Source organism: Ceratotherium simum, chromosome 25, assembly GCF_057802395.1.
Source record: "Ceratotherium simum simum isolate JZ-2026a chromosome 25, ASM5780239v1, whole genome shotgun sequence".
In the NCBI taxonomy this organism is placed as follows: domain Eukaryota; kingdom Metazoa; phylum Chordata; class Mammalia; order Perissodactyla; family Rhinocerotidae; genus Ceratotherium; species Ceratotherium simum.
Genome location: NC_141924.1, coordinates 31,933,770 through 31,948,002, shown reverse-complemented (window position 1 = coordinate 31,948,002; position 14,233 = coordinate 31,933,770). Strand labels below are relative to the sequence as shown.

Genomic DNA, 14,233 nt, shown 5'->3' with positions numbered 1-14,233 from the left:
AACCTGATTTTACCATCCGAAATTGGACCTGCTCAAAAAATCTAAATGACGTGGAAACAGTCCGCATCTCTTATAGAGAAATTCTTGAGCTTCTACGAGTTAGGAAACTCCTGATGTAACTAACCGTATTTTACTGCAATGTGGCACAAGTTGCTGCCACATACACTAGATGGAGCAGGAAATTCTTACTAAGTTTATAGGCTTCTCCATAAAGAAAATACGCTGAAGGGGGTGACACTTACAGTTAAGCTCCTTGCCAGCCAACCTCCAGGAATAAGAACAGTACCTTCTAGCGCCCCATCTTTATCAAAGAGAAGGACCCTTTACAGTTGCTTTGAAATAGAATGAGCTACCTTATGAGAGGCTGAGTTCTCCATCACTGAACAAGGGCGCACAATTGAAGGCCTTATGCATGAGGGAGAGGTTAGTCTATATGACCTCACGGGTACCATCTCACTCGAGGTTCTGCGTATCCCTCACACTGAGGACGCCAGGAGCACAAACACTGCTACTAACAAATTCTGAAGAGCAAGGAATATGCCCATCTTGTTCACTGTTGCATACTCTAAAGCTAGTACAATGTTCAGCACACAGATACTTATTATCTGTTAACAGGATGAAATTTAATTTTGATTACATTGAAACCTTACATCAAAATGGTTAAAAGTACGGAATGGAACACGAGTGCCTGGGTTGAAATTCTAGTGATGCCACTTAACTAGCTTTAAGATTTAAGTCATGTGTGCCTCAATTTCTCATGCGATAAAAATGGTACTTACTTCATAGAATTTTAAGGAAGATTTAATAACTTAATTTATGTAAAGCAATTAAAATAATGTTGCATGTGTTAGATATTATTATGATTACTCCTATTAACATCATATAATATTATTATTAATAATCATCTCTGAAGAACGTTTATTGAGGCCCAAAACAACATAGACATATATCACAGCTAGAACCAAGACAGAAAATTGGTAGAGAAGTGGTCATTTGTTGTCATAAACTGTAATGTTTTCAACCTTAACAGAAGATTGAGATAAAAACCCAATCTCAGACTTGAACACTTAAATTGATCACTTGTAGTTTTCAACAATAAATCGTGGCCAGACTATCACAAAATATTGTTATACAAATATTTGTTTAGGTTAAAGGAAGTTTTCCTTCTTGCTAAATATCATACAGAATTTCCTATGCAATTTATAGATTACGGTAATTTCAAATGGCCATTATAAAATTAAAAGCCATCAGAACAATTATTAATAAATCTTTTTTTAACTAACTAACCATAATCCCTTCCTACAATATTCTGCAATTCTCCTACATTAATTATTTTGACGCTTTCTGTCACCAAGATCTGTCACCATCCCTTAGAATGGCTCTATTGTCTTCCTATCAAAATACATAAAAGAGTAAGGGACTGCTCTGGAGAAAAGTGTCATGTACACACGTTAAGTTCCCTCTTCAAGAAGGAATGCTTGGTTTTGTCTGGGGGCAGGACTGTGCAGTTTGGTTCATGACAGTCTGAAGAAGATAAAGTCAGCATGACCTAGTGATGTACCATAGCATGATGTGATACTTTGTTTAAAAATCGGGCTTCTTTCCCACCAATGAAAGAAGTTGTTCTCATGTTTTTAATTAAGACGGAGTGCCTAGGCCAGGAGTGCCACAAAGGATCTTCAGTTAGATCAATAGAAAGACACACTAGGGTAAGGATTTTATGCTTCACGCCTTCTTTCATGTGACTTTCTTCTCCCATTTACTCTAAAAGCAATCTGGCTATTACCCTCTCTATCCATGGAGGAATTGGTAATTTATATATTTAGTCAGCTGGTACCCAAGGTCTAAGACTCTGCAGGACACCCACCTTCAAACAAGTAGAGCACTTACGGCTGGCAAATGGGTGCCTTTTGCAAAAGGCCAATCTCACCCAAAAGATTGAGATTAACGCAATTCAAATAAGCCACACAGAAAACACAATAAAATACAAATCATAGAAATGTTGTGTTGCTTTCAACTCAGACATGAAACACTCATGGTTATTGCAAAAAAAGAAAGTTAGAGAAATTAATTAGATCATTCAGATGCCATTTATTCCATGTCTTTTAATAATACCTTTTTATCCTTTTAATCATGAGTTCTGACCTCAAAAAATGTTTTTCTAATTTTCAAATATTTCCAAAGTAACATATGTAAGCTGATCTTGCCTAAAGCTTTGAAAAAAATTTAATCTACCAAATTTAGTGTTTCAAAGTAAAATTTACTAATAATAAATGAACATAGCACAACTTAGATTCTGATTCATACTATACAATATGCAATATTGAGGTGATATTCTTTTGGCTTTATAAGGGATCCACAGACATTAATTTGAAGTCTTTAGAAAACAATTTGATATTTAACAATTATTTATTTGTAATATTAAAGATGTCTTCTGTCCAGGAAACTTTACATCCTTGCTTTATTATAAGAAATTTTTCAGGAAAAAGAAAAAGGAACAGTTGGTTATTCATATGCAGCATCCTATCACTTCCTGGGCATTTTATAACACAGGATCTGAAGGTGTAGTACAAATATAAGTCGTGGTGGGTACTTAATTTAAGCAACCATGAGTGCTTACAGATAATTTAAACTGGGTACACAGAGGCTGCCTTTCTTACTGCCACCGACATAGTTGAGTCACAGTGCTCAACATTCTGCACAGTCTAACTGAACTCTAATTCCAAGATGAAAAGTCAGTGTTTAATTGATTTTTTTAAGTGTATACGTAAAAAATACGGTTGAGAATGGCTTTGCACAGCCTGGGTCATCCTGACCTGGCCACACAAAGCAACCCTGCTGGTTTTACTGCTTTCCGGCTGCACCGTCAGAACAGAGCTACTCAGACAACTTGTTGACATTTTAAAGAAAGTCTAGCACCCTTAAAACGGGGCTGACAGTCAATCACAGAGAAAACGGCTTGAGTCTCCAACTCTTGAGGTAGTATGGCATCATGGCAATATCACCGAATTAGGAGTAAGGAGACCAGGGCTCAGCCTGCAGCTCTGCCACCCACCACTCTGCAGAGGTGGCCGAATGGATGACAGGGTGGCAGCAATAGCACTGCTGGTCAAGTCCAGCCAAGCCACAGAAACGCTGGAATAACACCCAGAGTCAATAAAACCAGCTTGGGGAAAACAGGAAAAGGAAACTCAAATTAAAGTAAAATACATTTCACATATATTTTATGTGAATATATGTGACCACAGGGGATCAACAAATACATCTTTCATTGTAGAAATGAAACAAAAATGTGATAAGCCACAAACAAATTATATTACATTCTTTCTTTCAAAGAAATAAAAGAAAAAAATGATGACACAAAAAGTAGAATGAAAAAGTAGTAAAGCACAATGGCAAATACTTTATTTAGAAAGAACCGGAAAGATGGTCAGAAGTTGGAAAAGACAAAAGTCATACAAAGAACTGAAAATAAACACTACCTAGGAAATAGTAGGACAGAAATACCAAAATATGGCTCGATTAAATAAAATCTAGAAAGTAGTCCAAAAAACTTAAAAGTTTAAAAAAACAAACTCACACACACACACACACCCTGAGACTAACAGAGGAAACCAAAATTAAAGAACTGATTGGGGCGGGGGACACAGAGACCACGGAAGGGGGTATGGAACCATAGAAGGAATAGTGCAGGAGGCGACTGAAATCGCCGCTCAGGAGGAAGTCTTAGGAACTCAAAATACCTGCTCTAAAAGCAAAGAAAGGCTCTGTCAAGGATGAAAAAAAAAATTCAGACAAACAGGTTATAGTGGTTTCTGATATCAACTCTTGGAAGAGAAAAGGGCTTAAGGAGAATCATGGAAAATGGAAAGAAATAGAGTTACACCAGCTAAGCATCAGAAAAGATGATTTTTGTTCTTCAAAAAGAGTAGAACATTTAAATATATAGGACCTAAAGGAACTTGTCAACAAAAACCTACAGCTAAATAGATAATTACATATTTGAAAATATGCGTAAGCAAACAGTAAAGTAGTCTCCATTGTTAGGTTTAATGCTTAAATCTCTTCTTTTTATTGTTCATAAGATTTTCTTCTTTGCTATGAAAGGGCTTCAAGATACCTATTTCAATAACTGTTATGATTTCTTGCTCTTCAGCTCTGTTCTCACAACAGCCATCACAGGAGCTCCCTAAACACATCTAGAAGATGAAGCTGGTTCACACTTCAGTCACCAGAGGCCTTAGATTTGAGTCCTCACTTCCTATTACTATTAACACAGTTTTATAGTTCTATTTCTAAGTCTTCAAGAAGCAAATATGAGAGGCTTTAGCATTGTTACACACTACCATACTTATATTTTATTAGTGAAAATAATTGTTTCTCAAAGTGCTGCTGTTTTAAGGCAGGACTAGGTTTTATATAATTAAGCATAATTTCAAGCATCTAGTTGACCAATAGTTCCAAAATGTACACTTTCAAATAATAGGACAAATGAAAAAAAAAAGAAGTACTCACTTCAACAGTCTCAATTTTTCCCTCGTGGAGATGTGGTGTTCTTGGGTAGATATCCACAAGATGTGGTGGTGAATCAAAATGTAATCTTTTGAGATTTCTTTTAATAATATCTTTACAATTCAATTCATCAAAGTTAGTCCTCCATAATAAGACCTATAAAAAATTAATCATTTTGGCAGTTACTGACTTACATGTACAAGCAATAGAACTGATTTTTTAAAAAATGAATACACAGAATTGTCCTTCAAAATAGTCAGGAAGACTAGATAGTATATATTTCAACTACGTTATTACTTCTCAATACTTTTTTTAAAGGCGGGGGGGAGAGATTTAGCATTTTGAATTACCTTTATGTTCAGTTTAAAATTCATATTAAGAAAATAACTTACCTTAAAATCCTCTTTTTGTTTTTTTTTTTTCCAAAGCCCAACACCATGTTTTTGGCTTGATAGTCTACCTTATTCAATAAATCTAGCTACAAATGACTTTTGGTCATTTCAAATAAATGCAGATTTGATACATAAAAAATTTATATTTACCATCCTCAAGAAACTAAACATTTGAAAAACAAGACATACAGATAAAAGATTAGGCAATAATTCCAGTGAAAATACAACACTGATATTGGGCATTTAGTAAGTGTCAGTTACATGTATAATGAAGTGTACAGATGAGCCAAAGAAAATAACCGCTATCTGAGTTCCAAAAACTATCAGGACTGGCACTATTTCACCTATGAGACAGCAGACTTCCTGGCATTAAATTAAAATATAAACTCATTGATAATCATCTTAACATCTACAAACCAGCAGGTTGTGAAAATCTTAGCTGAGGTCTTGGATTCCCTTACCCCGACCAAATCAAAGAGGGAATGGGAAGATTTACAAACCTGTGCATCTGCACCTCCTGATGCAAATAGCTCGCCACCTTTTGAAAATGAAACAGTAAAGACAGGCCCCTAAGAAACAAAGGGAGATAAAAGAAAAGAGCACTTGGTGATGTTTTCTCATGGCCAAGAAGACTCTGAGTATTAATTTTTTGTCTTAATTTTACATAGACCATTTATGCAATAAGTGTGATAGAACACATCCAGTTGCTGTTCAACTAATGCGGGCAGAATAAACATAATCAAAGAACCCACCCAATTATATTAAAACACATATAAATAATACTAAATGGTATAAATAAAAAAATACATATTTTTATCAATGATATAATGATATAAATCACTAATGATACTAAATATATAATGACGATATATATATTAATGATAATGACATATAATGATACTAAACATATAAAGGATATATAATTGATATATATAAACAATACTAAATAAAAAGCAATACTAATAAAAATAAGAAAATACACTCTGTTTTTCCTTTAAAGAAAAGCTTGTACCTGTGTAAGCTGATAAGAATTTGTGTTAAGATTTTCTAGCTCTGGGCTCTTTATTCAACAAATCACTAGCAGAAACCGAATGATAACTCTGTAGGTGACGGGAAGGAGGCTCTGTGAACAAAGCCATTTCCTGACCACAGCGGGCTTCACTGAGTTCTCCCTCCACATGGGCAACAGTAAGCCACTAAAAGTTCTCAACACAGGATACAGATAGGAGGAGAGCTGTGATTGATGAAAATTGAGATCACAATTGTAAGAATGATGAACTGGAGTAAGAATGATGAATTGGAGTAAGAATGAATGGTTGGAGGCCAGTTAGGAAGACACTGCAATTATCTGGGTGAGAGGCAATGAGAACTTGAAATTGAGCAATGACTGTGGAGTTGGACAAGACTCCACTTGGCACAGTCACAAGATGCATAGCTTCTAGGTCAATTTTTCAGTCAAGATAAGAGTAATTGTTTCTTATCTCAGGAATACTAGTGTATTCTGGGTTTTTTCATGTGGCAATCTATACAAGAAAATTTGGGGGGAAAAACATCCTGCATTTTTCAAGTAGACAATCCCACAGATCTAGGTTATTATAGCCTCATAAATACCTTCACCTCCAGACTGTGAAAAATTCCATCTTCGTATATAGTGTTTTTCTCCTAAAATACTGTGTTTATCTTTCTTTCTATTATTCTGTACTTCTTCCATGGATATTTTAATCCTTGGCCACTTTTATTGGTTGTTTATTTAGCCTAAATCCATGGATACGCATATATCTGAGCTGGTTAGTGTCTATTTCTGCTTCACTCTAACACAGCTGCAGAACAAATGATAAAGCAAAGCAGGAAGCCAGGCAGGATGTATGAAGGCAGAGACAACCTCTTCTCCCCTGGACCACAAAGCCCATTCTATTTCTGGATATAAACAGCTTATGCTTGGTTAAAAGGAAGTACCTAGTACATCTTAAAAAAAAAAAGAGGGTGCAGTCTAAAAAATTTAGAGAAGTTTGAATACTTATGCAGAAAGGAAGAATAGTTTATACACACACAAGTTTTTCTTTAGTGCATTATATGCCAGTGTGAGTGTGTGTGTGTGTGTGGGTGTGTGATTGAACAGGCTCAATAAATAGCATGCCTCTTCCCCAATGGGTTCTAAACCAGTTGAGAAATAAGGCAAAAGAATAAGGCATAGGAGAGCCAAGATGTCATCTTTCTTACTGATCAAGGCTTGAAAAGAGAGAATGTGGCTTTATCTGTGGGCAAATGGGCTTTCTAGAACTGAATCCCAGAAGGAGTCAGATCTGAGCATCTGGTCACAAGCAAGACTGGACAAGGGCAGTCCTCCCCACAAGAAACGTCAGAGGAAAACAGTGAGGTCAGGCTCACTCCCTAGAGTAGAAGGTATTGGGCTCTATTTGTCAAATTTTCCTTCTAAATTCACCAATCAGATTGGTGAAAGGAATGAGTGACGGGGGTAAGAGGCCAAGAGTATCAGAGCTTGTGGGACAGCCTCCACATAAGGGGAAAGATCAGAAGTAGGGAAAAAATTTCTCTATCACCATTTAACCAGTCAAACCTATACTACATACTGATGAAGACCACAGTGGAAGACTAATTTAATGGCCATTGAAAGATACACATTGATTTTGACAAGAATTACAATAAATAATATTTCTAAGATATTTGCTTCCAGAGGATAAAAACATAGCCTTAGAAGCAAAAATTTTTTGTGATAACAGCGATGTGTGCTACACTTGGAAAAATAATAAAGACATATACTAAAATGGATCAAAACTTTAAAACATATATTATTTAAAAAGCAAAAATCTTAGTGTTAATACCGTATGTCCTTGAAGTGTATATATGAGTCTTCCTTCCAAGAGATCCAGAATCTTAAGTGTACCATCTGAAGAAGCAGTGATGAGGTAGTTACCAGACGGATGGAACGATACACAATTAACTCCACCACTGTGAACTGATTTGTGAAAAATAAAAGCAAAAAGTTCAGAGAACAATTCTTAATTCTAAAGATGCCCCTTTGCCCTATTAGCAATATTAGTTTGAAAACAAGAATCAATTAGAGACAATGTCTCCACAACACCAAAATTCCATACAGCTCATTAAAACAAGTAAGCAGTTGGGCATTATACAGCTTAAGCTTCCAGCTAATGAGACAGAATAGCTTTAAAAATGAGAGTGTCATAGAAAGATGATCTTGTTAACCACATAACTAGAAAGTCTTCAGATATATTACCAATACAACCAACAGCTGATTACCACCAGCTCACATAGGTATACAACCTACCATTAAGTTAGATTTATAATAACCAATTAGTAGCTTGGGACTAAGGGGTGAACAGTGTAGAGATATATCTGGAGAAAGGCATAGTCTTGCCAGCTTGTTTGAGAATTCATTTCTGGACACACCCTCCAGTAGGAGGCAGTATAACACAGTGATCAAAAGTTTGTTCTTCCATGTACTGTGTAAACACAAAGACCCAAGTCTGTTCTATCAATTATTTTAGAAAGTTACTTACCCTCTTTAAGCCTCAATTTCCTTATCTTTAAAATGGGGGTAATAACAATACCTCTTAATGCTGTTGTGAGGATTTAGCACAGTATCTGCCACATGGTATTACACTTATTAAGAAAGGAAAATGTGGATTTAATATAAATCCAATATAAATCAAGAAATTAATTCATTTCCTCTACATACAATACATAGGCACAGTAGAATGTCGTCTTCTCTCAGTTATAACACCTCTTTGTGCTCACATAACTCCTTCTGAGTTCACTTCTACCCTTGACTTCTCATATAATGCAGATAACCAGAGTTTACAAATCTCACAGTAACTTCACTTTTTACAGCCCTGGCATCATTTTCAAGGTCCTCCGCCTCCCTCTCCACTCTGGCATCTGCCCCAGCTTCTCGGTCCCCGCTGTTGATGGGGGCTAACTGTTCTCTAGTCAGTTCAAAGGCAGCCCGTGACTCTCATTAAGAGGGCCAAACACTGAGGAGGATAGTCTTGTCAGTTTAAGAGTTTCCCAGAGGAGTCCACTTAACGGCTGAATTTTTTTGTTATGGAAATTGTTACCTTGATAATGTTGGAGTAATTTGTTCACTCTTATATCCCAGATTTTCACAGTATGATCAGAACCTGCTGAAGCTATGCATGTACCATTAGGGTTAAAATCCACAAAATTTGCAAACCTAAGAGGAAAGAACAAGATGGTCCAACATTTTGATTTCTTTACTCTCATTTCTTTATTTGAATTGTAATAATTAAATGTCTCCTTAGCAAACTAGCCCTACGTAAATGTACAAAGAGAATGGACTTACCCTAGAATATCCGAAAAGTTGTTAACACACTGCTTATTTGTGGTATCCCAAATTTTAATAGTTTTATCCTCACTACATGATACAATTAGTCTTCCATCAGGCGAAAATCTGGCAAGCACAAGAAAGAAGATTGTTTTTGCGAAAGCCTCCTGACAATCACAATCACCATCACCACCCACCACCACATACAAGTCAGGCTGTAGATATTAAATACCAGAGACCACTGTTACCACACCAGGCAGCCAAGTCGTGTTCTGCAACCAACATCTTTCCAACTAAAAATAAGCACGACAAACGACACTGACAGACCATTAAAAGATCAAAATATACTATGCAGACTAACCAAGTTTCTTTTTTCCTTTATTTTTTTACTTAAATAATTTAGTTTTATAGCATCTCTTCTGGGTCTTTGATTCAACTCTGCCCTCCTTCCAAGCCAAGTACCTTGTTTTTTTAAAGTACTCTTTATTTCTTTCTTCTATTTCTGTCATTTTCCGGTGTTACCCATATGACCCAAGAGAGCCTTTATTACTCATCCTACTAACCTTGTAGCAAAGCTTTTTGTAAGAAAAGGACTGGTGTGTTGAGAATTAAAATTAAATGATACTACCAACAAAAGAACCAGCTCCCCAAGCCTGTAACTTCCTGGACTTGCAGAGGCCAGAGAGCCCCAATGGGCTGAAAATAGGATGACTCATTCATACAGAGCTGAAGCTCCCTCACGGGCACACCTCTCATCACACACCCCACTAAAACACATGAGGAAATGCTCACGCATCTTGTCTACTGCTTTTATACTCTCTCTTCCTTCAAGATCCTTTCCAAGGTTCTTTTTTCCCCCTAAGTGCCTTTTTAGAATAGACAGAAAGGCAAAAGACGAAAAAGAAAAGGAAAAATTTAAACCATGAATAGTATTTTTGTTATTAACATGTTAGCAATAACAAAAACAACAGATTTAGGTCACAGACTATGTTTCAATTTTATTTGTAGTTTCCCTCTACACCCCAATTACTATAAAAGTCATCAATTAAGGGTGTGAAATATAATTGAAGGTTCCTCTTTTTGTTCTCTCTCACTCTTTCCTCTCCTCCCTCCCTGTTCTTAAGGCTGACTGAAAAATAATTCTTCCTGACAGAAACTTTGAATCTGGCATTTACGGACTGACCATATAATAAAAGGGACAGAGAGGGGCTGGCACTGTGGCTTAGCAGTTAAGTGCAGGCGCTCCGCTGCTGGCGGCCCGGATTCAGATCCCGGGTGCGCACCAACGCACTGCTTGTCAGACCATGCTGTGGCGGCATCCCATATAAAGTGGAGGAAGATGGGCACAGATGTTAGCCCAGGGCCAGTCTTCCTCAGCAAAAAGAGGAGGATTGGCATGGATGTTAGCTCAGGGCTGATCTTCCTCACAAAATAAAAATAAAATAAAATAAATGTTTAAAGAAAAAAAAGGGACAGAGAAGCATAATTAAGTTCTATGTGAAATAATCTTTAATAATTCAAGAAAATAACCTTGCAAGGAAATATCTTCCATGCTGGGTAGTTCAGCTTGATTTTATAATAACATAATATTTTATTAATCTTTCCCACCAGAAAATAAGTGATGAAGATTCAAATATGAAGGACAGTATTATAGAAATGCTCCAACTAGATGAAACTTATTCTACAGAGACCCTACTCATTACCTCCATGGAAATAAATTTTGCATAATAATTTGCATAAACAACTAATGCAAGGAATCAAATTGTGTTTCTTAATAAACTATCTTTTAAAAATTACTTAATGTGAATATTTTATTTTATTTTTTTTAATAATTTTTATTTATTTATTTTTTCCCCCAAAGCCCCAGTAGATAGTTGTATGTCATAGCTGCACATCCTTCTTAGTTGCTGTATGTGGGATGCGGCCTCAGCATGGCCGGAGAAGCGGTGTGTTGGTGCGCGCCCGGGATCCGAACCCGGGCGGCCAGCAGCGGAGCGCGCGCGCTTAACCGCTAAGCCACAGGGCCGGCCCATAATGTGAATACTTTAAATGATGAGAATATTTCTAAGAGACGACTTGATTCTTTTTTTTTTTTTTAATGATGTACATCTGAAATTTATATAATGTTATAAACCAATGTTACTGCAATAAAAAATAAATAAATTGAATTAAACAATAAAAAAAAGAAAAGAAAAAAAATCTGAGATTCTATCAACGGCGGTTGCTGTACAGCTACATCATGACGGACAATGCTCCCGACTCCAGTTATAAAACACCATCCACTGGAAGGTGTACCACAATTTCAGAAATGCTGAAATGTGTATGTACACACACACACTTACACACATACCGTATACATCTTAGATTCAATAAGATACAGCAATCCAGGGGCCTTGGAACAAATTACTCCTAATATATGTTGTAAAATATGAATGCCTCTCTAAATCCTTTAAAAAATTAATTTTGCCATGAAGTACAGAAGAGAAAGAGATAAATCTTAAGTATGAATAAAGTTATAGGAAACTGCAGACATTTACTAATACATACCCTCTTTAAAAAGTGTTTCTTCTCATCTGTGGCATTCAATCATACTCTTTATAATGTGAAGAGCAGTTGACATCTTTCCCACCCATCAATATGACCGTGACTTATTCATATTTTCATACATCCAAGTACATGGAAAGGTAGGAAGCACATTTTTCACAATATACCATGAAAGGGGACTTTAAATCTACCTACTATTCTTAACTTTTGTTGTTTTCTCCAAAAGTTACCGAAAGTAATAATAATTTCTCATTCCATATCAAAGAAAAATATACTCTCTGGTGAAGACATGGCTATAAGTCTCTATAAAATCAAAGACCACCAATGCTTCAGCAAACACTCTCAATAAAGTTCATATATAAAAAATAATAATAATAACAATGAAGTTTATATTTGAATGACCGACTGGAAATGCATCGATCTTCAGGGCCTCTTTTCCCTCCCTCTGAGAGTGCTCATGTCGTAGGCCCACACAGTGTCTATCCCCTCTCCGGTGACCTGGTCCGGAGTCCAGTGCGGGAAAGGGAACCGGCAAGCAATGACTCTAGCGTCATCCTCCAGTTCAAGCTCAAGTTTCTTCTCCAGCTGTGGCATCTCGGGGTCCTCGGATGTTCGCTCGCGATGACTCAGCTGTGTGCATCTTTCGCAGTACCCCACAAGTGGGGCTATGAACTTCTCGGGGCTCCACAGTTAGACGCCCGTGGGGTCCTCCCACTGTAAAGTGACGTTCACCACTGGGTTAAGGTGGTATCTGTTCTCTCCACAGTGTGGTTACTATTTTTCCATTTGAGGCACGCCGAAAATAACAACATTGGAGTACTGCGAAAAAGTCACCTTCCACAAATCTGAAATATAAAACTTGGCAGAGTCCTGCACCCCTTCTCGCCAAGCGCAGTATCTGGAGTACCAGACTAGCCACGGGTTTAACTCATAACCCACAGCCGGGAATCCTTCCTTTGCAGCTGCTATCACGATACGTCCGTCGCCACTGCCAATGTCGACCAGGGATCCTCTTCTGCATCGCAACATTTTCACAACATTTTTAATCTGCTTTGTAGTTGCAGGAACAAAAGGTAAACAAATTCTTCGGAGGGCTGGTGTTATAAATGGTGTGGCCACAGCATATACAGCCACCAGGGTCCCACCAACAATCCCGGTAAACAAGAATCCCCAATTGCTTTTCTTCAAACTGTTGGCTTCAAGACTTCGAGGCAGAACACATTCCAACTGACTTGCTTCTGTAAGTGTTTCTGGGGGTGAACACTTATCGTAGAGAGGTCAGATGTCTGAAATGGCAGTGCTGCGTTCCTTCTGGAAGCTCTAGGGTAGGATGGGTTTGCTCGCCTTTTCCCGCTTCTAGAGGCTGCCTGCATTCCTTGGCTGGCAGCCCCACGTCACTCCAATCTCTGCTTCCATCATGACACCTCTCGACGACTTGATTCTTACATTTTAAGAAAGCAATGGCGAAAAAACTTAATAAAATGGAATGATCAGATTAAAAACAAAGTACAAAAATACTCACCCTATGACATTATTGGCCAAATCCCACCACCACCATCATCATTATCCTGCCTACATTTATTGAGCACATATGTCCTAGAATGGTTCCTAACACATTAGCTATAGCAACTCAAATTTAATCCTCAAATCACCCAACCAAACAGGTGCTACTGCTAGCCTCAATTTGCAGATGAATAAACTGGGGCACATAAAGGATGAGGAACTGCCCGAGTCACGTAGCCAGGAAGATTTGAACCAGGCAGTCTGGCTCCACAGCCAAGCCCCTCAGCCACTCTGCTTAAGTCTGACAGAAAGGTAAGCTTCTTCTCCTGGCCAAATTATTTAGAGCACAGGAAGTTCTGTGTGGCTTCTGTGTAACCACAGAAAGTTCTGAAGTGGAGGGGAACCAGAGGCGGCGCTCTTAGGAGGCTATGTGACCGGGCTCTGACTGACAGGCTAACCACCAGACTATCCTTTAATAAAAATCTGTGTGTGCTGCCATTCGCTGTCAGTGTTCTTGGGGGAGTTAACGGGGAGGAAATTCATTCACTGCTTCATTCAAATATTTACTGAGCACCTGCCAGAACCAGGCACCAGGCACTGTCCTGGGCAATAGGAATAAAGCAGTGAATGAGACTAAGATCCTCGTCCTCATGAGGCTTTCATTCTAGGGAGGAGAAGGGCAGAGGACACACAAATTGTATCATTTAAGATAGTAATAAGAGGGGGCCGGCCCCGTGGCTTAGCAGTTAAGTGGGCGCGCTCCACTACTGGCGGCCCAGGTTCGGATCCCCGGCGCGCACTGACCCACCGCTTGTCGGGCCATGCTGTGGCGGCATCCCACATATAGCAACTAGCAGGATGTGCAACTATAACATACAACTATCTACTGGGGCTTTGGAGAGAAAAAGGGAAAAAAAAAAGGGAGGAGGATTGGCCATAGATGTTAGCTCAGAGCTGG

At 38.0% G+C, this 14,233-nt stretch overlaps 2 protein-coding genes across 4 annotated transcripts in view; both read right to left on the bottom strand.

The window, feature by feature from the left end:
- Positions 1–14,233, bottom strand: part of POC1B (POC1 centriolar protein B) — a 94,298-nt gene that overhangs the window by 40,545 nt on the left and 39,520 nt on the right. For all 3 annotated transcript variants that reach the window (XM_004417936.2, XM_087449119.1, XM_087449120.1), the window contains exons 5-9: positions 9,247–9,354; positions 9,002–9,117; positions 7,748–7,881; positions 5,405–5,473; positions 4,516–4,668 (exon numbers count right to left, since the gene is read on the bottom strand). In XM_004417936.2, coding sequence (XP_004417993.1) covers positions 4,516–4,668; positions 5,405–5,473; positions 7,748–7,881; positions 9,002–9,117; positions 9,247–9,354 — 580 coding nt within the window. The remainder of the gene's footprint in view (positions 1–4,515; positions 4,669–5,404; positions 5,474–7,747; positions 7,882–9,001; positions 9,118–9,246; positions 9,355–14,233) is intronic.
- LOC106800187 (ATP synthase subunit C lysine N-methyltransferase-like) lies at positions 9,257–13,050 on the bottom strand (the record flags this gene model as incomplete). The annotated part of the gene is made up of 3 exons (XM_087448556.1): positions 9,257–9,354; positions 11,776–12,367; positions 12,557–13,050. Coding segments are annotated over 2 exons (666 nt in total), but the record flags the coding sequence as incomplete, so codon positions are not given.